The 26,923-nt window shown below is 37.7% G+C and overlaps 1 protein-coding gene across 4 annotated transcripts in view; it reads left to right on the top strand.

The window, feature by feature from the left end:
• TOM1L1 (target of myb1 like 1 membrane trafficking protein) overlaps window positions 1–26,923 on the top strand; it is a 42,794-nt gene that overhangs the window by 15,069 nt on the left and 802 nt on the right. For 3 of the 4 annotated variants that reach the window (XM_081272636.1, XM_081272637.1, XM_081272638.1), the window contains 8 exons: window positions 6,427–6,560; window positions 12,039–12,099; window positions 12,463–12,580; window positions 13,864–13,960; window positions 21,422–21,473; window positions 23,307–23,412; window positions 23,843–23,924; window positions 26,436–26,500. In XM_081272636.1, coding sequence (XP_081128762.1) covers window positions 6,427–6,560; window positions 12,039–12,099; window positions 12,463–12,580; window positions 13,864–13,960; window positions 21,422–21,473; window positions 23,307–23,412; window positions 23,843–23,924; window positions 26,436–26,499 — 714 coding nt within the window. In that variant the 3' untranslated portion in view covers window position 26,500. Of the gene's footprint in view, window positions 1–6,426; window positions 6,561–12,038; window positions 12,100–12,462; window positions 12,581–13,863; window positions 13,961–21,389; window positions 21,474–23,306; window positions 23,413–23,842; window positions 23,925–26,435; window positions 26,501–26,923 lie in introns of those variants that run through there. The other variant, XR_014019509.1, reaches the window with a different exon arrangement.

Genomic DNA, 26,923 nt, shown 5'->3' with positions numbered 1-26,923 from the left:
CCACTTCCTCCTGATTTACTGGGGTTACAGGCATGCGCCACCACACCTAATTAAGAAGCGTTTTTAAAGAGTTGGTTCTAATGTGATTAAAATAAAAAGAAAAGAAAAACAAAAAAACAGAGGTGACTTCTCACTCTGTGTATCTCTGCAAACCTCTACCCAGAGACCACTGGGTCTCCTTGTAAGGAACTCCTTGCGGCTCCCAACCCCACTGTCAGTGGATGTGAATTTGTGTGTCTCTCAGGTGTGTAGGCAGAAGAGGATGCAAACACATAACCTGAAGCATAAAGTAAGATCTGATCTGTACAAGTTCTTGGGGACTCTTCAAGCCTTGGAGATTCTTGGGGATTCTTCAAGGCTTGAGCACTTGGAGGGTCCACCCAAACTCCTGTGTCTATACATTCATATATTTTGGGACATTTGCAAAGTTCATTGTTATAGTAAGATTGAGTCTTTGTTTTTAACCCAACATTTGCAGACTTACTTGACCAAAGAATCCTGATTTTCTAAATACCTGTTAATATTCTGCAGAACATGAAAGCAGTGTACCTTGAGAAACAAATCAATGTTGTGATCATTGGTTTAAGTGTATCATTTTTGGAATATTTTACTTAGGAGCATTGTAAAATATCATTTCACTGAACAATGGAAGTCTTGCCCTTGGTCTAGTCATTTACTATCATTGGGCTTTGTTTCTGCATGTCTAAAATGAAGAGCTTAGATGATACTTTGTAAACAAAGGGAATATTAACCATATCCTATTAATTTAGAAGAATAAAAGGAAAATCAATCATTAGAATTCATATCTAGCAATCCTTTAAAAAATCCACAATTGGGGCTGGAGATATAGCTCAGTTGGTAGGGCACTTGCCTTACATGCACAAGGCCCTGGGTTTGATCCCAGTACCACCAAAAAAAAAAAAAAAATTGAAATAAACAAAACAAATCTACAATTGGAATCTTTTATGTGTAGAAGCTTTGTAACGTAGGATGTTAACTAATGAGTTAAACTAAAATTTAAATATCCAAGTAAAAGGGTATGTGGCAGATAATAGATGTTGAAAATGGCCACAGAGATATTTCTAGTTTCACATGGTCTTTACAGGCCATTCAGACTTCTGAAATGAATTGATTTATGACTTGTGTCTCATGGTTTCATCCATTTGTAGCAAAGAGCCCTATGGTAAAAATGCACACTGAAACCTTCCATTTAAATACCTGAATCCAGTTTTATCTTTTATTCACCATGACTGAAATGCCTTTTTGTCTGAGTCCTTGGGTGCAGATGTTTGGTTGAATCTTACAAGTATGATGAGAATTTGTGGGTTGCTGTTTTAATGCCAGAGCTCAGGGTTGTGTATTGCTTTGAATAGTAAAAGAGATTTAGGTTATAAATCAACATTGAAATACTGCTCCTAGCCAATTCAAGTTGAATGGGTTCTGGCATCCTATCACCTTGTTTATAGAGACTGCTGGATGGGGAACTTTATTTTTCTTCCCATGCTTTTTGACAATAACAGATAAAGATCTGGTGTAGGGTAGGCTATTCCAAATTTCTTTTGACCCATATTTGAAGTTTTAAAATCTAAGTAACTCTGCTGTGGTTGATTTCCTCACCTGCTATGGAGGGAAAGGACAAGGAACCTATCTGACTTAAAGATCTAAAAAAGGAGAGTAACCAAAGGTAAACTATGGAGAAGCAAAGGAATTCTTTACATTTTACTTTGTCAAAGGTTTGCCCATCTATCTGCACTACTGGGATCAGTAGAGGGAGGAACTTAGGATGATGTGCTAGTTCCCTGGCTGCTGCCCTCAGAACTGCTGGGGCTTCCAGAAGCTGCAGCATGAACCCAAGTGGTCATTAGAAGGAGTTGGCAGCCAGATGGGAGGAAGAACCCAAAGGAAAAAATAATGCAGAGAGAGCAGCCTTGACAATAGCAGTGTCGTTGGTAGAAGGAGTGGAACCATCCAGACCTCATTCTCCTCCTGCTTCCCGCCCCTGTGTCCTGATAGCTGAATCCAGTCAGAAACCAGAGGGCAGCGGACCTAGTGGTGTGGTCCCTACAAGCCAGCTTCCCTGGCAGAAAGTGGCCAGTGGATCTGCAGGGCAAAAGAAAGGTGGCCAGCCGTAGGAAAGCCTCCACTCGGGAATTGTCTGGCTCTTCTAGCACATAACCAGTGACCACAGTCTTATCATTTGTTAGTGTTAAAACCAGAATTTTATCTGTTTGAGGTTACCTTCTACTGGTTGTTCTGTTTCTTTGGAACCTGTTTCCTACCTGTTTCCTTCTATCTGAAATCTAATGTATTTCCCTGGAACTCCCTCTCTGTTCCTCCAGTCCATGTTGAGCCATTAGATCCTGAAATGCTATTGATTCACAGGGCTCCTGCACTCTGTTAGACCTTTGGGCCATAAAACCATTTTGTGCAGTAGATGCTGTTTCTTATCACTCACTGTGCTTAACTGGGCAGGGACTGGATTTCCTTTGGGGGGGGGGGGAGTGTGAGGCCGCAGTCAGTCTCAGGTATGTGGTGATGAGCTGTGGGTGTCTGCCCTGGCCACAGGTATGAAGAATTGCAACACCCGTTTCCTGTATGTGTTTTCTTGCCCATTGTGCATTTGGCCTTGGGCACATTCCTCTTATCTTGAGAAACCAACTTTCTCAGGACCTCCCACTTTAGTCTTTCTTACCTTTTGCCTCTTCCCAGTAGACCAAACGAAGAAAATATTTTGGTCTTTTGTGGAATCAAGAGAGCTCAGATGATCATGAGAGGATGATCTATAAACCAGTTTAAAAAAAAAAAGGAAGAAAGAAAAATCACCCTCCTCTGACCAAGTCTTTATCCTTGGAAAGGACTTTTCATGTCATGGAGTCCATGTCCCTTTCTTCACAGACGAAGCTGCATATTTAGAAGAGGGATGGCTTGCCCACCCACTAGTAGTAAGCAGGGAGGGGAATGAGAACTGTATTCTCCTAAGCCTGTGTTCTATCCTTGATGCCAGCTCCTTTCTCATTGTGAACCAAGGGCTGACTTTTCTAGGGTAGAAGGCTAACCTATTTTCTTTTTAAAATTATTTGTTCGTTAATTCATTCATTCACCCTTTTTATTTCTACTTTTGAGACAGGGTTGCACTAAGTTGCCAAGGTTGGCCTCAAACTTGCACTCCTCCTGCCTCAGCCTTCCTAGTTGCTGGGATGATAGGCATGCACAACCATGGCCACCCTAACGGACTGTCTTTTCCTGTAGGTATGAAATTAGCTCTGAACTAGTTAGAAAGTCACTTGAAGGCAGTAACCAAGGCCTATCCTTGTAAAGCCATTACAGTGCTTCATGGAGTTATGCATATTTATATTACACGCTTGGCACACTGAGTGAGGTTATTAACCATCAGTTGAATAGATCAATGCACTTTGTTGAAAAATGAGTGACTTAGGACAAAGGAAGTTACATAGAACAGAAGGATTTATTGAAGACATAGGTATTAGGAAAATAAGATGTTGACAATATTTAATGGGGCAAAAGAGTCAAAGAGTTCCAATGATGATCTGAAGATTCTATTGACAGTTCATCATTCAGCTGAGGTGTGTATGAGGAACAACTGTGTGAACAATTGATTTAAGCTGATAAATGTTTCATTTTGGAGTGTGGGAGAGTTTTTCTTTTTTAGCAGATAGAGGCATCCTCTCAATCTCTTGCAGTTGGGGTTGGAAGCCCTGGGAGAGGAAAAATATGTTATGGGCTGATGATAGGGATGTCGCCACACAGATACTCTTTATAGAGATTCTTTAATGCAAACACACTATTTCCTGTTTGTACATTTTTCTTTCTGTTTTTAGTGTGTGGCCCTGTCTTGGTAAACGTAGGTCAACTGTAGTTTGTTCTGAAAGTTCAGAGGGATCTCCTTCCTTAATTCCTGAAAGCTTTGTGGAGGATTAAGAGCCATCTGGATGTCGGAAGAGGAAGCTCTTAATGAGCTCCTTTTTGTTTTGCTCCAAAGCTTTTTGAATTCATTGTTAAATTCATCCTAACTTGGAAGTCTGACTTTGCCTTTATAATAAAAGGAGGTGATTCCAGGGGCTCTGTCAGTGACACTTGTATTAGCACCTGTCATTCTTGACTCATTCCCCATGGCTCCCTGTGTCCACAGCCCTGCAGGTTCCGACTGTGAGGAACTCTGACCCATCTTTTTTGTCCATGGTGCTTGGTCTCTGCTGTTTCCAGGTGGTGCAGCCCTCCTCTGAGACAGACATCAATTGCAAAGATCAGAGTGGGCTGGCTTTTGAAGAGGTTTTTCCCCATTCTGCTTTGCAAACCTGCTGAGAGATGTGATGTTCCTTTCATGTTTCCATTCCATCTGGCTCTTGAAAGGGCAAAGGGAGGGTCTTCTTATGACTGGGGGCTATTGATGTTGGCTGCAAATTCATTTCAAATTAATTTCTACATTTTTGTCATGGGCATCTAACACCCATTGTATTTCCTTGATCTTGACCTTGTTCTAGCAAGGCTGCCAGTGAGCAACAAGAGGAACAATTGCTGTACCCTTTAAAGCAAGAACAAAGGAAGCGTTCTCATTCATCAGGGAAGTAGATGCTCTTGGTTCTCTGCTTTGCATGATATTGGGTTCCTAGATGATGGTGCAAGAATTAGAGGATTGTATTAATTATTGAGATGAGCTTCTAGTCACCAATGTAATATGTCGTGGCTACTCACTGTATACTAGACGTTGTGGGGCTTCAGATAGTCATTTCCTGTACTTACAATAACCCTGCAAAATGGTTGTTATTGCTGTTATAGATGTGGGGAGAAACAAGCCCACTGTTAAGTTTTAGCCTCATTTCTCTAAATTCCATAGCAGGTATGTATACTGGATCTACTTTTAGCCTATTGCATCTGTAGTCCTTTCTCTTTCCATGTAGCCTACCATTTGTCTTTTGTTTTATTAGAAGTTTGTCACAACCATCTCTTGTTTTCTAGGGTTGTTTTCACACCATAATGACAGAGTTCAGAACTTTCAACAGACTAGATGCTCCTCAAAACAAAATATTTAATATCTAGAGCTTTAAGAAAAATTTTGACCCCCACACCATGCCATGGCTGATGGTGGCCATGTCATTAGCAAATAGGACAGTTTTTCTGGCTACACATTGGAAGTATTAATACCCACTCTCAGCTATCTGTCTGATTCCCTCCTTGTTTTTCCCTTTTCATTTCATCTGTGTTCTAAATATTTTTATGATTTTGTGGAGGGTAGTGGCTTTTATCTCTTAGTCTAAATGCCAGTTATTAAAAGGTCGATTTATTTATTTAGAGATTTCCTCTCAGGAGTCTTGTAATATAGATTGTTTGAGATTCTAAATGGTCTCGTGAAGCATTAATTTTTCAGTAGTCTATTTCTTGAGGGGAAAATGTCAGATTGTTTAATTGTGTGATGCGTAAGCAACTTGGGTTGCATTCACTGTAAGAGGAGGATCAGCCCTGTGCTTTTGGCTAATGTTGGCAATGTTACACAGGCAAATTCTAGCCAAGGTAGGGCGGAGGAGATAATAACATTAGTTGGATTCACTTCAGGTTTATTGGAGGTTTGCCTAGAAGGAAGTCAGTTGTAAGGTGGCACTTTTCAAGTGTCAGTGTACATAAGAAACTTTTTGGTGTGCTTGTTTAAAAGTATAGATCCTTGGACCCCAAGTCCTGGAGATTATGGAATCAGTAAGTGTGTTTTAGGTGCCTCTAATGCTTGTGAGAAAGATACTGATTTGGAGCATGGTGGTTGTGGCTCACTGCAGCGATTCTAGGTATCTCAATAAGGTTATTACCTGTGAGGAGTTTTTTAATCCTGGTAGTGTTTACACTGGAATGTGATATGCCTATAAACTCTTAGTGTTTAAGTACAGCATAACAGGAAGTAAAATTATACCACTGTCAATGTTTTTTAACTACTTCTTCTCCCATCACTAATAACAACAATAACATTTTATGTTTGTGCTTCCTAGTTATAGAGTTCCTCATTATGTACATTTCATTTCATTTTTATGTCAACCCTTGAGGCAGATGGAGCAAATGGTTATTTTTTATCTATCAATGAGAAACTGAGATTTAGAAAAGAGTAATATTTTTCCCCCAACATGGCATAGGTAGTAAGTACTACATCTAGAATTCCCATACAGCACCTCTAATTTGTAGTCCAAGCATTGCTTCTGGTGTACCGTATTGTCCTTAGGACACCCATTTTGGCTTTCAGAGAAAAATAAAAGCATTTTTATATCTCATTGCCTTCCAATAGGAAAGATGCACTTTCCACAGTTGAACACCTTGTAGACTCTCACAGGTGACTTGGCCTGAGGTGATCACATGTATATGTAGACTGGCATGTTGTGTCTATAGAGCCTAGAATGGAAGAAGAAATGATTCTCCTTTCTTTGACAGAAACTTTACAAGACATGTCGGGAGATGCAGGAGAGGATCATGGACCTGCTTGTGGTGGTGGAGAACGAAGATGTAACTGTTGAGCTGATTCAAGTGAATGAGGATTTGAATAATGCCATCCTTGGATACGAGAGGTATGCTGATGGTGTCCCTTCCTTGGCCCTCTTTCGGTCACAGTTGCACCATTCACTCAGTGTCCTCACAACAGTGCCCAATGGGGGACACTTTTTTCTATATCCTTTTTTTCTCAGTACGTGTGGCATTCTGCAAGGGACAGTTTTCCCTTGTGTGGCTTCTCTTCACTAAATGCCAGAGGTGTTCCTCCCAGTTTAAGTGATTTACTAGGTGCCCTTAAAGACACATCCCTGAGGAGAATTACTTGGAATGTTTAAATGTACAGTGGCTGTATTCCTAGCTAGCAGATGAAGAGCGAGGCATAAAAAAAGAGAATCGGTGAAATAAAACCAGCACCTGTAGAAGGGTAGGTTCTTCCTTTGCTGCCTACCAGGACAGCAGCTGTTTGTAAGAAAAGATGAGGGGGCATTGACTGATAATGCGAACCTTGCTCTCTTTCTTAGCACTAAAGAAATTCACAGTCCTCATCCTGTGTTTATTTTTGTATGGTGTAAATCTTGGTAAGCAGAGAAATATCCAAGGAAAACCATGTGTTTTCCAGTCTAGTTCTGTCCTGGTTTTTATTTGGGAGGATTCTATTGCAGACCGTAAGTCCAGTGCCTAAAGGTCTCCTCCGTCGGGAGAGAGTTTATTTGGTCTAGATATCAGGGAATGGGGTTACTTCTGTGAACACTAGGTTCTGGTTCAGCTTTGAACCACGTGTGCCAAGGTGACTGTGGTAAGTTGTGTGATAAACGCTTGAGTCCTGAGATCCAGAGAGAAATTCTTGCCTCTAGAAAAAATACAGACCTGTGTTTTAGTTTTCTTCGGCTGCTGTAACAAGTGACCATGGACCTGGTGGCTTAAAACAACACAAATTTATTATCATAGGATAATAAATGAATTCTCCAGGTCAGGAGTACCAGTGGATGTCGTTAGGCTAAATCCTGGGTGTTGTCAGGGCTGTTTTTCTTTCTGGAGGCCCTGGAGGAGATTATGTTTACAACTTCTAGAGACTGCTTGCTTTTTCTCATGACCCCTTTCCCCTGTCTTCAAAGCCAATGCCTGGTTCAGAACTCTACATGTATCACTCTTACTTCCTCTTCTGCCTCCTCTTCCAAGTTTAAGGACTTTTGTGACTACATTGGGCTCTTCTGTACTGTTTAGGATAAATGCCCAGTTAGGGTCAGCTCACTGGTCAGCTTCATTCCATTTGCAACCTTTAATGTCCCCTTGCAGCATAACCTAATACATTCACTGGTTTTGTTGAGTAGGACAGAGATACATTTGGAGGGGTTATTATTCTGCCTATCCCAATCAGTCCAGTGATCCCCCAAAGATTCCCCTTCATCCCTCATACAAAGTACATTCATCTTATTCCAACATTCCCTAAATCCAATTCCTCACTCAGTGCTTCCAGGGGATAGTTTTGAAAATAAAGAAATTGATATCAGTTACCTACAGCTTGATCTGGGAACGTTGTTCCTACCTCACACATAACTGAGTAATGCAACAAAGAAGTCAAAACTAAAAGTAGAAGACATTAAAAAGCATATATTTTAGAAAAATCCTTAAACCTAGTGCATACTCAGATGCAGTGTAAACTTTGAGACCGTAAGACTCATGAAGTCAGTGTGTCCTAATGGTCATACTGGATGTTTACTACAGAAGGGTCTCCACCTTCATCTACCTGGATTATCTGTGTATCTATTTATCTATTTTTGACCCTGAAAATAAATTTCTTCTACTTTTACTAAGGATTGAACCTGGAGCCTCACACATGCTAGGCAAGCTCTTTATCAGTGAGCTACTGAGCTATATCCCCAGCCCCTGAAAACAGATTTCTGAAGTAGTTCAAATATTGTTATTCCCTTTTAGCAAATGGAGAACTGAGGTTTAGGAAGTCATGTCCATTGTCTCTTAGTTTCTATGGAATAATAGTGACAGCTGTACTTTGGACAAGGATTTCTCTACTAATTCAACTCTTCTGCCTTTATCCTCAATACCTACACAATGTAAAATTAAGTCAGAGATACAAAAGGTTAATATTTTTGGAAGGTATCAAGTGTCTTACAGAAATAGAAATAAACAGTGAAACATAGGTTACTTTAAATGTATTTTAATTGTTCTGGACAAACATTTATAAAGGCAAAATAAGTAATAGCTTAAGTATTTGAGAATAAGATGGTTAAAGGAGTGATAGATTCATGTGGTAAAATGTTATAGCTATTAAAATTATAGTTCTGAATAACTCACAACACAATTGAATTAGTATATAAAATTATGTAAAGTGTAATTTCAACTGTTTAAAATTAAATTTATTGTAAGAAATACTGGAGGAAATATACATAATATTAATAAATTTCTTAGTGATGTGATTTTTAATTTTTTATTGGTTCCTTTTCTGTGGAAGGCTTTGTATTTGATCCTCAATTCTGAAGCTTACTTTTGTGGACTGTGGTATTCTTTCTTGGCATCCATTTTCTTGCAGACCTTGGTATATGTTAGTCTAAGACTTCCTAGCTTTCAGGGTCTGGGTTGAGAAATCAACTGAGATCTGGATTGGTTTATCCCTAAATGTAACCTATATTTTTTCTATAGCATGTTTTAAAATTTTGCCCTTATTCTGTATGTTAGGCATTTTCATAATAATGTGACTTGGGTTTGGTCTATTGTAATTTTATAAATTTGGAGTCCTCTATGCCTCCTGTGTTTGATTTTACCATTTATTCTTAAAGTTTGGGAAATTATCTCATATTATTTCATTGAAAAGATTTTGTATTTCTTTCATTTATATTTCAGAGGATAGAAAAAATATGTATATGAATAAAAGTTCATGAATCCTTTAGTACACATTCAAAACAAGAAAATTTTGATGAAAAATTAAGGAGTAGTTTCCTTTGTGATGGTCAAAATAGTCAATGAGAATATATGTATGTTGTCTGTTTCCGACTTTCTTTCTTCCTTTTTTTAAAAAATTTGTTCTTTTCAGTTATCCTTGACAGTAGAGTATATTTTGACATATAGACATGGAGTATATATTATTCTAATTAGGACCCCAGTCTTGTGGTTGTACATGATGTGGGGATTCACTATGGTATATTTATATATGTACATAAAAAAGATTCATTACACTATCTTTCCTATTTCTTTTCCACACCCCTTCCCTTCATTCCCCTTTAGACAAATCTACTTTGGTCTAATCTACTGAACTTCTGTTCTTCTGCAATCCTCCCTTGTTATGTATTAATATTTACATATCAGAGAGAACATTCGCCTTTGGTTTTTAGGATTGGCTTATTTCACTTAGCATGATAGTCTCCAGATCCATCCATTTTCTGGCAGATGTCATACAGTCATTCTTCTTTATGACTGAGTAATATTCCATTGTGTATACATACCATGTTTTCTTTATCCATTCATCTGTTTAAGGGCATCTAGGTTGGTTCCATAGCTTAGCTATTGTGAATTGAACTTCTATAAACATTGATGTGGCTGCATCAATGTAGTATTCTGTTTTTAAGTACTTTGGGTATATATTAAGGAGTGAGATAACTAGGTAAAATAGTGGTTCCATTTCTGGTTCTCTGAGGAATCTCTATACTACTTTCCAGAGTAGTTGTACCAATCTGCAGTCCCACCAGCAATGCATGAGTGTACTTCCCCCCCCCCCACATCCTCACCATCATTTATTGTTACTTGTATTCTTGATGGTTGCCATTCTGACTGGAGTGAGATAAAATCTCAGTGTAGTTTTAATTTCCATTTCTGTAATTGCTAGAAATGTTGAACTTTTTTAAAAATATATTTGTTGACCATATATCTTCTTTTGAGAAGTATCTGTTTGTTGATTGGGTTATTTGGGTTTTTTTGGTGCTTTTTAGAGTTCTTTGTTTATCCTGGAAATTAATGCCTTAACTGAGGTACAAGTGGGAAAATTTTCTCCCATTCTCTAGGCTCTCTCTTCATATTCTTTATTGTTTCCTTTGCTGTGAAGAAGCTGTTTAGTTTGATACCATCTCATTTATTAATTTTTTTAAATTTTACTTCTTGAGCTTTAGGAACCTGTTGAGGAAGTCGAGTTCTAAGCCAACCTGAGGGAGTGTTGTGCCTATATTTTTCTAAGAGGTGTAGGTTTTCTTGTCTAACCTCTAAGTCTTTGAACCACTTTGAGTTTTGGCAACTTTCTTTTTCTTTCTTCTTGAGGTATGTACTGAATGAAAGGGTAGGGGCCCCAGGCTGTCAAATCTTTTCTTTTTATTGTGTTGCTCACCAAGATGCCAGTTGGAGTTTGAAACTTCTCAGCTTCCCTCTGGGCTGTGTGATGTAGGATGATATGGGAAGTACTGTCAGCTCCATTCCCAGGGTGAAGTCATTGCTAAGTTCTGTGAGAGGAGTTCCTATATATTGAGCTCCCAGGGGTGGGGCTTAGGTCTAGTGAGGCCCCAGGTGCTTTATGCGTGGCCAGTTGTCTGGAGGTATTAAATATACACATGTCTAGAGCCCAGCAGTTGCTGATCTATGCTGGGAGACTACCCCAGGAGCCTCCCCAGGGTTCCACTCCTGGGACACTGGAGACAGTCCTTTGCCACTTCTGTTGTTTCTCCTGGGCTCAGACCCTGATCATGCAGTCACACCCCGCAGGTTCAAATTCCCAACCCCTCCTAGGACCAGCTGCAGGACTCACAGGGGTTAGGGTGCTGGGCTCTCCCTAGCCTCCCTGACTTGTATTTCCCCAGCAAAATGCTCTCTATGCCTGCTTTTCTCCAGATTTGGTAGACACAGACTAGGTCAGGCGGCTGTTGTCTGCTAAGACTATGTATTGGACCCAGCCCCAAACTCCTGGATAGGACACCTGAGCTCCCAGGTCCAAGTTAATGGTTCCTGTTGGTGCTGGCAGTGTGGTGGCCTCAAAGCGGATCCTGCCTCAGCTGTCAGTGAACATGGGTTTATTGTGCTGAACAGCCTCTGAATTGGCCTAGGGCAAGCTTCCCCTCCACTCTCAGGTTTTTCCACACTTAAGACCATCCATTTCTCAGCTTTTTCCATCTTTGTGTGCTAATTCTCTTGCAAGCAGCTTAGCTCTAACTTTGTCCCTTTTCCTTGTTTAATATACCCGACATTTCTAAGTCTTTAGGGCACTCTGACTGGTCCAGTTTTGAGTTTCAGTGAAATCTCTCTTTTACCCGTCTTGCTGGAGCAGTATTCCTGCTGCTCAAATCCCAGGTCACAGGGCTAGAGAAATGCTGCTTCACCCTAGTTCACTGTCTTGGATCCTGATTTTTATTTTTATTATTTTTAATGTTTTTCTGTTTTTTCAGTTTTCTCTAAGGTGGTTAATACTTTATAAAATGCAAAAAAGTGATTAAAATATTTTATTATGAATTGAAAAGGAATTGTCGTTGATCCCAAATACTTTTGTATTTAATAATTGTTAGATTTTGTAACATCCTCATATCTATTTTTTTTAAGTACCTGCATTTTGCTAATTCAAACAGGTTTATTCGAAACCAGCAAAGGCTTTTGGAGCAACATACGAACCAGATGGAAGCCACCAATGTAAGTAATTAGAAATGTTATAAAATAAATAATTGAATGTTTTTCCAATTGTACAGTAAGAAGCCAGGCTTACATAAAACAGATCTTTAAAAAGAGGAAACATGCACTGACAATTTGAAGTAGTTTGATGGCTCTAGGTATTTGTCTTAAATACAAGTTCATGAGAAGAGTCCGTAGTTAAACAGAAATCCATGTGGATGGTGAGGTGTTACTCACCATGGCTACTCAGTGAATGGAGGCTTCTTCCTTCAGTGCATCCAAATGGGGTTCTTCTGTCTCCAGTAGAGATTCTGAGATGGAAAAGCCACAATAAATTACATGACATATTTTTCTAAATGGCATTTTTGCTTGCCTTATTTTCAGACTACCAGTGAGCCCTCCGCTCCATCTTGTGAGCTCCTGGATTTAAGTCCCAGCACCCTGATGTCAATGGCCACTCAAGGAGAACTCGGCAACGTGAATTCTCAGCTTTCAAACTTAAGTAAATAAGCAGTTGGGCCTTTTCAGATCAGCAGAAGAGCTTGATGTGAAACATTTCTCCTTGATTTCATGATTAAATGGCTCCTGAGAAGGACTGAAGTCAGTGTGAATATCAGAGCACTGTATCAGCAGATGCAGTTACTTCCTGGCAAATGATTGGGTCAAACCCAGTATAGGAAGGGAATATGTCTTGGGGAGGAGGTCTTGGAAATTCATCCCACTGGCTTAGAATCTCAAGGAATTCACCTGGCCTGCTTGGTAGAGGTGTCCAGCTCAGTAGCCAGTATTTAAATCTCTTCTGAATCCACACAGTATTATCGTTGGGTTTCTCTGCTGTACCCCAGCACCAGGTAAGGTAATATTTGATGCAGACAGGAAATTCAGGAATTACAAGGCATGATTCATGTGATTGTGAAATGAGGAGGGAAAAACAGGTTAGAGACAGGAGTCCAAGTTCAAATCCCAATTCTGCCACCTCTTAGTCACTTGACCTTTGACATATTCTTCCTTTAAAAAAAAAAAAAAGGTAAAAATGGTTGCCTTAAAGAGTTGTGTGAGGGTAAATGAAATAACTTTTGCAAGATATATTTGTAAGCTTGGGGCTACCTGTCTTATCTAGTTTATTTGTTGTCCTCTGTGATCCTTATTCTCAAGTATTGGTAAATTATGAAAATAAGGATGGTAAAAAAATACTACAAAATCAGTTCATCTTCCCCTTACATTATCTTGTGTTTCTAATGCAAAGATATTTGGTACCCCAGAATTTGTGGTTTTCTTATAACTCACTTCATTTCTAAAATATTGGCTGTCTGCTCATATAGGCCAGGATGGTGTGTGGAATCACTTGCGTTAGAGAATTTTGTTGGGTTTTGATCAGGAATTTTCCAGAGGGGAGAGTAATTGTTCCTATTAGGGAGTCTCAACATTATAGGAAGTACTTAGAGGTGAGGATTGAGCTCCATATAAACCGTAAAATTTTTCTATGAAATGGGCAGAGCAAGTCATATAAAATCCTTTTCATTCTAGAACAGCATGAGATGGCAGAAAACTCAGTAAATGATATTTGTTTCCTTTCTACCCTCTTTTTGTGGCAGGAAATGTCTGTCCCTCTGTCATCTCCCTCTCACAAATGTTGCTTTTAAATCTCTTTTAAAGGAAATTCTGTGATTTTTGTGGTGACAGAAATATCTAAATCTCTTTGAATTTTTTTTTTTAAACTGGAAAATCTGGCAAGTGATTGAAAACGGGTTTCAAAAACCAAAGAAGTTCATTTTGTGTTTCTAGGTTTCAGTTCTCCAAGTCCTATTGTAAGAAACAACTTGAATCCCAGTCTTCATTCAAATGTGGATTTGCTAGCCTCGGAAAATACAGAAATGCCCCTGTAAGTATGTCAGTAACACCACAGAGCTAGTACTGTGACATTCTTGTCCTTATATTTAAGAAAACATGGCATGATCAAAAGAAGTAGAGACTTAAGAATCAGACAGACTGCAGTTAGATTCTTAGCATTGCTTCCTATGAGACTTAGGGCCTAGGATGACATACTTAGCCACTGTGAATCTTCCTTTTTTTCCTCAGAATACTTCTAGTGTCTTACAAAGATCTATGAGATGTTACATGTAAAACTCCTAATGTGGAATTTAGTACATAATAAGCCTTCAATAAATTGTCTCTGTTTTTCTGTTTGTCTTTTTAGTGATAACAGGAGATGAGGGAAAATGGGCAATATGATAGAGCAGGAGGAAGAGAAATGAGTTTCAGGATTGTTAAGGGTAATGGCCACACTGGTCTCTTGACATGTCTGGCACATATCAAGCACTCCATGTTTTTTTTGGTTTTGTTACTTTCATGTAATCTTTGCGGAAGTTCTTGGGCCAGTGCTGTAATCATTTTATGTCTTTTGTTCAGGACCTGAGATATAGGGACTAGAACTTGCCAAAATTCACATAGTCAGTAAGGAGCAAGTCTGAATGATAGAGCAACAAAAAGAAATTTGGTTGGACCATAAACACATGAACTGATATTCAGATTTACTTAGGGAAACATAAGATAAAACTCCAAGACATTGTGTTTTTAACCTGCAGATTGGCAAAAATCCAAATATTTGTTAATAGGCTTTATTGAAATGGAAAGACAGACACTATTACAAAATTATGCAGTCCTTATGAAGAGCAAGTGATGGTATCTATTAAAATTAGTGCATTTAGCTTTGAACCTTCAGTCTTATTTCTAGGAATTGGTGCTGCATTCATACAAAATTAGGTGTTTATAAAATTATTCTTTACAACATTTTTGGCAATAGTGAATAAATGGATACAATTCAGGTATCTATTAGTTGGAAGCGTGTTAAATAAACATCTATTTAATGTATTATTAAACAGCTAGGGGGAGAAAGTAGGCTTTCTGTGTGAGAGACCAGTAACCAGTATATGTACTGTGAAGTGGAAAAAAAGATGCAAAATAATGTCTGTACGCTGTATTGCAGTTAATGTAGGAAACTGGGGGAAAATATACATGTATATGCCTGTATTTTCATAGGTAATACAAGAAGGAGACAGAAGAAACTAAAAAGAGTGGTGATTTAATTTAAGGGAAAGGCAAGATAAAGTAAATAGAATGAAAAATGAACAGAAGTTGAATTTGCCTTACGATCAAGCTGATGTTCTCTTTTTTCCCCCTTTAAATGTATATAGTTTAGGTCATAGGCAATGTGTTTCCATGAGTCACATCAAAACAACCTACACTTAAAGACAATTCTTTTTGTTCATCTATTTATTTATTTGTTTTAAATTATAATTGTTATAAATGACAATAGAATGCATTTCAGTTCATATTACACATATAGAGCACAATTTTTCATATCTCTGGTTGTATACAAAGTATATTCACACCATTCCTGTCTTCATACATGTACTTAGGGTAATGATGTCCATCTCATTCCACCATCTTTTCTGCCCCTGTGTCCCCTCCCTTCCCCTCACAATTCTTGATCTCATCCCCAGTTCATCCTTCCTCCCTGGTACCACACTCTGTTCCCATCTGGGTAATCACTTTGTTAGGTTTTTATTTATTATTCCAAAGTGTCTTTAGGTAAATATAAATAAGTATTGTTTTCCTTTTTAAAATGAAATGTAGCTTCTTATACTTTTCTGAACTTTACTTTTTTCATTAACTTACCAATATATTTTGACAGTTTTTCTATCAATGAATTTAGGTTGTTTTTTTTTAAAGTTGCCCATTGTCTTGTTAAACATTATTTGTATCCTCAGTCACTGAATTATCTTTCTATATTTAAAAAGGGGAGGGCCATGAGGACAAGAATGAAAAAATAAACTTGGAATAAAAAAGAGCAAAGAACAGAAGTGTATAGAGCTATTATATATATGATTATATAAAGAAGAAGAGGTGAAAGGAAAGGTTCATGTATTGGGAAATCATGTGTATCCGTGGCCATCTCATGCACCACTTTATTGGTCAGTGCCTCAGGTTGGCAACATGAGGTCCTAACTGCATGCAGTGCAAGTAAATGTTGAAATGTTCTAGGCAGATTTCTAGTGAAATTGTTTAATAATGTGGTCTAGAATAGCTGATTGTTTTCCTGTTATCTTTTTGATCTTGGTGGGTAATAGTAGAATGAGTAATACAGACAAAGTTGTATTTCAGCATGTATCTCCATAAAACTCATTAAAAACCAAATGCTAGCAAATAGCTATTTTAGTCTGTGACCCAGTAGATCTTATACTTTAGTATGTATAAAAAAATCACCTGGTGACTGTTAAAAAGTGAAATTGGTAGCCACCAGAAATTCTGATTCAGTAGTGAGAATTTTTAGTTTTAACAAGCATCCTAGGAGAATGAATTACAAAGCAGTGGTTTTTTAGTCATATATTGAGAGACCCTATTATGGGTCTCTACCCCAAGATCCAGATATAATAATTTTTAAGAGTTTTTGAAATTCACTAGAATGAAAGATAATCTGTGTCAACTGTTACTTTTTGTTTTCTAGACAATCCTTTGTACCTATATTTTTCAAACTTTCCAAAAATCTTCTAGATGAATCAAATTATAATTAGACCAAACTTATAATTAGACCAGTGTCAGAAATTGAAACATTAAAGTTGATTAGGACATTAAAGTTGATCTGGACTAAACCATATGCCTCAGACCAAATACAACAAGAAGAATGAGCCATTAAAATGTCTTATGGTCTTGTGATTTATCAACCACTCTGTAGGTTAACTGGTTCAGCATCACAGATTAATTATATGATGCAGTTATTTATAACCAAAAGGATCCTTGAAACATAATGACAATGGGATAGTCATTAAGTCATATTTATAGCCCACTTACTATCAGGCAACAGGCTGAGAACTGTAAGAAATGCTTTCTTATGACTTATTAATGCTCCCAATAAGCTGTGAGAAGTACCACCATCATTCTCACCTTACCAATGAGGAAACCAAGGCCAAAAGAAAGTTTTAACTTTGTATTGGTTGCCCAGTTAGTACTGAAACAGGATTCAAATTCAAACAGTACCTACTCTATATTTTCTCTTGCATTTTAATTTTGCTTTAAGAAATTTACTTTTTTTTTTAAGTTTGGTGAATTTGAACATATGATTAGACTCACATAACCACCATAGTCAGGATACGAGTGGTCCAACACCCCCCCCCCACCCCCACAAAAAAAAAAAAAACACTCTTTTGCTATTTTATTCTTTTATAATCATATATTCCTGGCCCTAACCCTAAACTCCTAGCAACCACCAACCAGTCTATTCTCTATCACTACATTTTATCTTTAAAAATGACATCTAAATAGAATCATATGTATCTTTCTTGAAGAGACTGTAAATTTGGCATTTGCTTCATGTCACTTGAAGCTCTGTCATTAAGTACATTTATACTTAGGAATAGAATGTCTTCATGGCAGATTGGCCCTGCATCATTATGTAATGCTCCTCTCTGTTCCCCATAATTTTCCTTGCCATATTTATTTTAGTACTAATACTCCTGCTTTCTTTGGATTAGTATTTGTATGGTATCTTTTCCCATTTTTTTACTTAACCTATATCAAAATATTTGTAGTTTATGGTTAGGTAGCACATAGTTGGGTCATGCATTTTTATGTATTCTCACAATTTCTGTTTTTAATTGATGTATTTAGACCATTTACATTTAATGTAATTCTCTGTTGAATTCATTGTATAATTTGTTTTCTAACTCTTCTCTTTTTTCCCTATTTCTTCTTTTGGATTATGAGACTGTTTGTTGTATTCCATTTTAATTTATCTATTGTGATTTTTGGCTATCTCTTTGGTGTGTATGTGTGAGAGAGAGAATGGGGGTACTTTGGTGATCACAATATATTTATAGTTTGTCAGTCTACTTAACTAGTGTAGAAAATTTATCACTATTTAAGTCCTCCTTTATGTAATCATGTGTAATAACTCTAAACATTGGGGGAAAATATCAAAGGACCATGTTATATCTTTTGCTTACAACCTTCAAATATATTTTGAAGAACTCAAGAAAATAGTCTATTATTATCCAATAGTTACCATTTCTGTTGCTCATCTTCTCTCTGGTGTAACATACCCTCTCTCTGAAGTTCTCTTGGCAATTCTTTTTATAGAAAGTATATCCCCAGCAAAGTTTTACTTTAATGGAGAGTGCTTTTATTTCATCTTTGTTCCTGAAGGGTAGTCTTACTGATTGTGGATTCTGGGTTCACAGTTTTTTTTTTTTTCTTTCAGCAGTTGTAAAAGGTTGTCACTCTCTCTTTTGGCCTGCATGGTTTCAGTAAGAAACCTACACTGATTTGAATAGTCATTTCTCTATACATAATGTGTTCTGTTCTCTGCATACTTTAAATATTTTTTCTTTTTAAATTTTGAGCGCTTTGTGATGTCTATACTTGATTTCTTTTTGTTTGGGGGGATTGGGAGAATGTATTAATAGTTTCCTATGGCTGCCATAACAAAGTACCACAAAATGGGTGGTTTAAAACCACAAGTATTCATTCTCTCATAGTTTTGGAAACAGGAAGTCTGAAATTCAGTCCCTTATGGACTTTTAGGGTAGAATCTGTTCTCTGCCTCTTCCAAATTCTCGTGGCTTGGCATTCCTAGGCTTGACTGGTTTATTACCATGTCACTCATTTCTGTTTCCACCCTAACCTGGCCTTCTCTGTATGTCTCAAATCTCCCTCTGCTTTTCTCTTTTAAGATCATTTGTTGGGGCTGGGGATGTGGCTCAAGCGCTAGCGCACCCGCCTGGCATGCGTGCGGCCCGGGTTCGATCCTCAGCACCACATACCAACAAAGATGTTGTGTCCGCCGAGAACTAAAAAAATAAATAAATATTAAAAATTCTCTCTAAAAAAAAAAAAATCATTTGTTACTGGATTTAGAATCCAGCCAGCTATGATAATCCACATCTTAAGATCCTTAATTTAATTATGTTTGTAGGGACCCTTTTTTCTAATGAGATAACATTCTCAGATTCTGGGGATTGTGATTTAAACATGTCTTTTGGGGGACTTCCATTTAATATACTACACAGAACTTCTTGAATCTGTGGGTTTTGTCTTTCACCAAACTTGTGAAATTTTCAGCCTATACTTCTTCAGATAGTTTTTTTCCTTTCAACACTACATAGTTTCTGCTTTCCTGTTAGGACTCTGAGGACGTAATTGTTGCAGCTGTATCATCATCTCATAGGTGTTTGGGGTTCAGTTTAATTACTCTTTTCACTTTTTTTCCCTCTATATTCAGATTAGATAATTTCTGTGATCTCTGTTCAAGTTTACTGTTACCTCTTTCATCTCTTTTTTGTACTAGGGATGGAACCTAGGGGGCACTTAACCACTGAGCCACATCCCTAGTCCTCTCTCCCCCTTTTGTTTTTTTGAGACTCCATAGGTTGCTGAGGCTGGCTTTGAACTTGCGATTCTCCTGCTTCAGACTCCCTAGCTGCTGGGATTACAGATTTTCACCACTATGCCCAGCTCCTCCCTCATCTCTATTTTGCTATTGAGCTCATTAGAAAAGTTTTTAAGATTTCATTTATTGAATTTTTCAACTTTAAAATCTTCTTTTGGTGCGCGCTCTCTCTCTCTCATATATCTTTTTTTCTTTTTTTGGCTGAGACTTTTCTGTTTTTCTCAAGTGTGTTCCCAATTGCATCTTAGAGCATTTACATAATAACTAGTTTAAAATTTCTTGGAGATGATTGCAATATCTAGGTCCTCTTGATATCCACGCCTGTTGATTTTCTTCTTAATGCAAGTTGAAATTTTCCTGATTTTTCATTACCTAGTAATTTTGGGTTATATCTTGGCTTTTTTTTTTTTGCAGTGCTGGGACCTCACACATGCAAGGCAAGCACTCTCCTGAGCTATATCCCTACTCCTTATTTTATTTTGAAACAGATCTAAGTTTCTGAGTCTGGCCTTGAACTTGTTGTAATCCTCCTCCATCAGCCTTCTGAGTAGCTAAGGTTATAGGTATGTGACACTGAGCTTCATGTTCTTGGGTATTACTAACAATTTATTATGAAATGTGTTGTCTTAATTAAATCTTGTCCAGAATTTTGATATTTTAATTTTAAAAGGCAAACAACTTGGTTAGATTTAAAGCACAATTTTAGCCTGCCCATTGGCTGTGGTTCCAGTGTCAGCCAGGTTTTCTAAATCTTTGTCGTGCTATTCAGATCTGTCTTGCCTATGTACCAATCTAAGGTCTAGATAGCAGGTTGTGTGCTCAGTTTTCAACTTTCTCGACATCCTGATTGATACCAGATCTATGGGTGTGATGCAGTAGGTCACGTTTCATAAGCAACTTTGAGATTGTTTTCCTGAATTCTTCTATCCCTCTGATTTCTCTGGTGCTTCCTGGTTTCCTGGGGCTCCCCTCTCAACTTTCCAGTCACAAAGCTGCTGTCATTATTATACCATGCATTTCTTCAATTATGTGTATGTCTGAGACTACATGGCAAGGCCAAATGAAAGAAAGAAAATGGGTTCTTCCCTGTCCCCTTGGGGTCACAGGGGAAAATGTCTTTCATTCAGAGTTTTATCTCTGTGTTGCCTCTGCGTTACTGCAGCTACCTTGGGGTTACCTGTGGCTTTGGATGTGAACAGAGATAAAAAAATAAGAAAGGGGTTAGGAATTTCTGGTCTCTCTGATTGTTAGAATTTCTTTTGCCTGCTCTTGATAAAATGGGTTTTCTTGTGGTGCTCTGTCCTCACTGATGCTCACATTTGGGGCTACATTGCATTCAGGTGAGTAAACACAAAAAAATGATAAATTCACCACAGTTCAGCAATGCTTGAATTCTGGTCTTCTTTCCCAATCAGTCTACTGCTGTTGACTTTTCAGAGTCCTCAAATAGCTGCTGCATGCATTCTGTTGAGTTTTCATTGTTGCATTCAGGGGGACAAAGGGAGGAAAATGTGTTTGTTCCCCCTTAACCAGAATTGGAATCCTCACCTACCTTCTTAACCTCTACTCCACCCACTTCTAATCCTTCACAAGGAGATGGGATGGTAGCTACTCCGACAGAAAGACCGAAGACTCCGTTCTTAGTTATGTGTGCTTCACACTCAGGTTTTGGGACCATACTGCAAAGGGACAATGTTTTGTGTCTTTGCTGTCCTTGATATTTAGGCATCATAATTTGGAAGGCACTGAAACCTGAAGGCAGTTGTTATAGTAAAATACCACTTACGTGTTATCAGTAGGTGCATGATAGTTTTGTGTTTAGACCAGGAAAATCATCTTACTTTTTGCATTTGTGTTCTCACTGTAGGGTAATCATGCTGTGTTATCACACTATCCTAGGTTTGCCCAAAGGACACGCCAAAATCACGCCTCAAGTCATACATATGATAATGTAAGTAATAAGACCCTTTTGTGGCACCAAAAAGAACTCTTGGTCATTAACTTCCCTATTCTGTTCAGCATTTCTTTACACTGTGTTAATGTAGCTGTTGTCAGGATTTTTAATCCCTTTTTAATTTTTCTAAGATAGGCAAGTTGTCAGGCTCCTGTTAGAGAAATGGTTAAAGATGTAATTCCTGGCAGAGATGTAGCTCAGGGGACATGCTTGCCTAGCATGCAAAGACCTGGGTTTGAATCCCAGCACTGAAGAAAAAAAAATACTGTAATTCTCAGTCTTTATCTTGCCTGATTTATTAGTAGCATGTGACGATGTTGATCACTTCCTTCATTTTGCAATGTGGCTTTCAGACAACACTCACTTTTAATTCTTCTGTTGCATCACTTCCATTTCTTCTCTGTCTTTTGCTGGCACTTCTTCCTCTCTTGGCCTTTTCATATTGGAAACATCAGGCTTAGGCTAATGATTTTTCCGTTGACATTAATTCCTCCAAGGTCTTTTACTTGAAATAATCACTCAAGTTTTGACAACCTACAAGTTCATTTCTCCAGCCCAGACTTTTCCCTAAATGTAGAATTCATGTATCTACTTTCCACTTAACAACACCTCTTTATTTCTTCTCGTTCCCTGCTCTTTTTACACACTTGCCATCTCAGTAAATGACTACTCCACTCCTAGTTGTAAAGGGAGAAAACCTTGAGGAAATAGTGCTTGACCTCTACCTTTTTACCTTTTATCTTCAAAAATATGTCCATTATCCAGCCACTTCTCACTACCTCTACTTCTATTCCTCAGTCGAAGCCTCCTTCAGGATGCTGCAGTGGCTACTTAAGGATTGACATTTGCCTCCCTGCACTTCCTCCCACCCTCACCCCACCTCACACCTCACAATCTAGACCTAAAACAAAAAACAGAGCAGTCCTTTTTTTAAAAAAGTCAAGTCATATCACTATCTGTTCAAAGCTCACTTAGGATTTTTCTTCCTCCCTCCATTTTGCCCAGTAAGTCTGTGATGCTGATATGACCCTCCAGCTTACCTCTTGCCTCCCCACCTTGGCCCACTCTACTCCAACCATATTGGCCTCCTTCAGAGTCCGTGAGCTCATGTCCTTTTTGATAATCATTCCAGTCAGGGTTTTGCTTGAATGTCCCCAGGGTCGGAAATCCGCTGATCATGGCCTGAATCCCACCATAGCCTCCTCTTCCCATTACCCTGTTTTTTACTGTAGCATATGCCATCTGACATGGATTTACATTTGGTTATTATCTGCTGCATGAGGTTGGGGACTTGGCCTTTTTTCTTTTTTTATTAATAGTGCATGGCAGCTAATAAGTATCCAGGACACATTTGTGGAATAAATGAGAAAATTACAAGAAGATACATTTCTAATTCAGAATTCAATCTTTATCCTATCACTCCTGGTTTGATAGCATCACTGTGTGCCTTTCTGTAGCTGTGAGACTTTATTTTTCTTTCCTGTTCAAAGCTGAGATTTATATTCAGGGTGAAACAACAGAGAATCTAGACTGAGTCAGACAATTCAGCTTGTTTTATGAAGGCAATAATTTTTAAACATTTCGTATTTTTTGTGGAAATGGAGTGCAATGAGATGAAAACAGACAGAAAAGTAATACATAAATCTTGTAAGTGGTAATTCCTTAGAAACTGAAGTAATAGTTAAATATTACTAGTATTTATCCAGCTGAGTATACATGGTTCTTGGAACACTGTCCCTAGGAAACTTAAGGCTTAATGAGTTAAAACAAACCAAACCAAAAAAAAGCCTAATGTGGAGTGTATGTTTGAACATGTTATGCTTTCTTCAGTTTCTAGAACACTCAAATCCAGTATTACTACAGCCAGTTAGCCTACAGACTGCCACAGTAACACCATCAAACCAGACGCCGCCCTCCTTGCCCAACAATCATCCAGGTACTTGAGACCTTGTAATTGCCATCATATAAGGAAACTTAAAGAGAATGTATGATATATCAGAGATGTAAAGATAATTGAACATAGATAAAGGGGAGACATCAGAGTAGCTCATCGCATTTTTGAAGTAAATCCAGGGCTGTTACCGTTATGCCTGACATTAGGAAATTATAAAAAGGCTTGTGTTAAATTGAATTTTTATGTAGAACACAAAGGCAAATAAACCTTTAGTTAAGGTTTGGAAATCTTTTATGGATTTTTTTTTAACTGGGCAATTATTAAAACAATGGTCTGTTTTACTTTGGATTGTATTTATTAGAATCTTATATTTCAAGTCTAAGTTAAAACTGTTCAATATATTAATTATAAAAGAATATATGAGTACTACTTGACAAGCATGTGTGCTTAGGGTCTCTTTTTTCACCTACAGCAATGACAAAGAATGATCTCCAGCCACCCAATTACTATGAGGTAATGGAGTTTGATCCCTTAGCTCCTGCTGTCACTACAGAGTAAGTCATTTACAAAATGATTAATTTATTTTGTCTTGGTTTCATTTCATAGCAGAGCTAACAACTTGGTTACACGTTTAACTTTGTTTAGGTCTTGACTGAAATTGATGGCCTTATTAAAAATGATTTATGAGGTTTTATGGTGGCTGTTGCTTGTAGAGATCTTGATCACTCTCAGCCTTTTGACATAAAAATAATAATGCTGGGCTGAACATTAATACACAACCAGAACCAACATGTGCATTCTTCCTAGATATCTTGGCAGAAAGGCAGGTTCCCTCTCACTGAGAGGGCACTCTTCACTGATGACATGATACAATAACAATGGGATATTTTAATTGTTCTTTGAGAACTAATCCAAAAGAAAACTAGTATATATGTAAGAACTTTTTAGTAGTCACTACACATGACAACAATGTACTTAAAATGTTTTGATAAGATATTTGTGTTAGCTTTCTGTTGCTGTGACAAAATACCTGATACAAACAACTTAAAGGGAGAAAAGGTACATTTTGGCTCATAGTTTTAGTCTGTGATCACTTGGCCTGATGGCTTTGGGGTCTATACTGAGAGAGTCCATCATGGCAGAATTGCATGGCAGACGATAGTTGCTTACCCTCCCTGCAGCCAGGAAGCAGAGAGCATACTTTTATAAGAAAGCCTCTGCCCCCCAAACCCTATAGGATATGAATCCATCAATGGACTAATCCACTGATGAGATCACTGCCCTGTCACCTCTCAAAAGCTACACCTCTGAACACTCCTCCATTGAGGACTAAGTCTTGAATACATGAGCTTTTGAGGGCTATTTTAGATTCGAATCATAACATTATCAGTGTAAAACTTGCTTTTTAACTTGAAATTCTTAAAGCACCAACCATTATTTTATGATTTCCTCCTGGTCAAGTGTATATATTTGTAGGATGGTAGATTTATTAGAGCATAGTACCAGAGTGGAAAATAATTTTGTAGGAAAGATTAATGAGTGCAAAATTATGATGTACATTGAGAGGACAAGTAGGTTGAGAACTGAAAACTAGATAATGGATGTAAGTAAATCATTGGTGATTTCAATGGAAATCATTGATTTTAATTAAAACCATTTTGGTGAGTTGATGGGGACAGAAGCCAGATTTCAGTGCATTAAAAAAGCAAGAAGAAGTAGAGACAGGAAGTGCAAGAACCTAGGAAGAGATGGTAGGAAGTGGTTTGGCAACTAGAGGATTACTGAGGTGGTTACTGCAAGTGGACAGAAGATGATAGACTGTACGATGTCCTGTAAAATGGAAGACACCAGAGCATTTGTGAATACCAAGGGCTAGGATCTAGTATAGAGGGTGAGGTTGAAGATTCAGGAAGGGAAGATAACTGAATGAAGTGTTTAAGAAGCCAGATAGGATCATGGAAATAGAGAATGGTGCAGATGACAACAGACTTAGGATTTAGTGATGGTAAGATGAGAAAGTTTTTTGATATTAAGACATATAATTTATTAAAAAGTACAGTTTCTGGGCTGGGGTTGTGGCTCAGTGGTAGAGTGCTCACCTACCATGCATGAGGCACTGGGTTTGATCCTCAGCACCACATAAAAATAAAATAAAGGTATTGTGTCCACCTACAACTAAAAAATATACTTTAAAGTTTCTTCCTGAGAGATCTGAAGATCAGAGATATAACAAGAGTGAAGGCCGAAATAATTTCTTAGAAAATGAAAGACAAAACTTTACAGAAACACAGTAAATCGCAGGACCATGCTGAGGCCTCATGAAGTGACTGATTTCATAGTGCTTCATTTTTAGACTTTCTGCAGCCATGTTTTACTCTCTCTCTATGAGTGTCATGTTTTAGGGTATTGATATTTCTAGTGAAAGACATGTAAAACATAAAGAAGTGAGGGATAGAAAAACTATTATATTAAAGGTTCAGAGATGATAATTACAAACTAAAGGATGCTTAGGAATCTGGATTATAAACATAGAAATTAAATGAGCTAGACATTAATATTTCTATTTTTTTTACCCACAACCCAGGGGTGATCTACCACTGAGCATATCTCAGCTCTTTATTTTTCAAGACAGGGTCTTAACAGAGTTTCTCAGGCTGGCCTTGACATTGCAATCCGCCTGATTCTGTTTCCAAGTTGTTGGGATTGCAGGCATATGCCACCACACATGGTTACAACATTTTTTTTTTAAGGGTTTAAATTAGAAGCTGAATGATTTTCTAAAAAAAAAAAAAAGAAGAAGAAGAAGAAGAATGAACCCAAATTTGAGCCATGTTTTTTCCTTTAAATCACAAGTAAAAATGATTTGGTCTTGAAAAGGCATGTACCCTTGAATTTAAGAAAGTTAGACTTCAAGCTTCAGGACAGATATCTTTGTTTTTATTCATTGATGCCTGACTTTCTCAAACAGCCCCAGATACTTAATTATGGTGCTGAAGTTAAAAAAGCAACATAATACTTTGAATTGATATATAACACTTTAACTGTGATAACTTTTTTTGTTTCAGAGCTATTTATGAAGAAATAGATGTTTATCCCCACAAAGGAGCTCGAAGTCATAGTGACTGTTGAGGTAAAAACTTCAATTACATTCCATATTCCATCTAATTTCAGTGTAACATCACCTTTTGCATTCAGTAGTTATATTTTGTAATGGCTGAGTTTTATGCTTATGGTTAATGAAATAACAGGAATTCCTCTGGATCATTCAAACTGTAAAGAACTGTTTTTCACTAAGGAAATACAATCTTTGTGATCTTGTCAGCAAAAAGCAATGAGACTTGGGAATGCAGAAGTTGGGTTTATGGGATTGAAATGTTAATGCTAAAAAAAAAAAATTTGATCAATAGAAATTCCCTATCACTAAAATCAGGTGTTTGGCTTTAATGTGCAGTTAATTTAAACCTGTTAACTGGTACCAAGAAAACCCATTCATTGTTAGTCCTCCAAATAGGTCTGGTTTTTCCCTATTTGTTGCATTAGTCATCCCACTTAC

This window comes from Spermophilus citellus (assembly GCF_964194105.1).
Source record: "Spermophilus citellus genome assembly, chromosome: 17".
Lineage (NCBI taxonomy): Eukaryota > Metazoa > Chordata > Mammalia > Rodentia > Sciuridae > Spermophilus > Spermophilus citellus.
The sequence above is the reverse complement of the archived record's forward strand: the minus strand, read 5'-3'. Positions and strand labels throughout refer to the sequence as shown.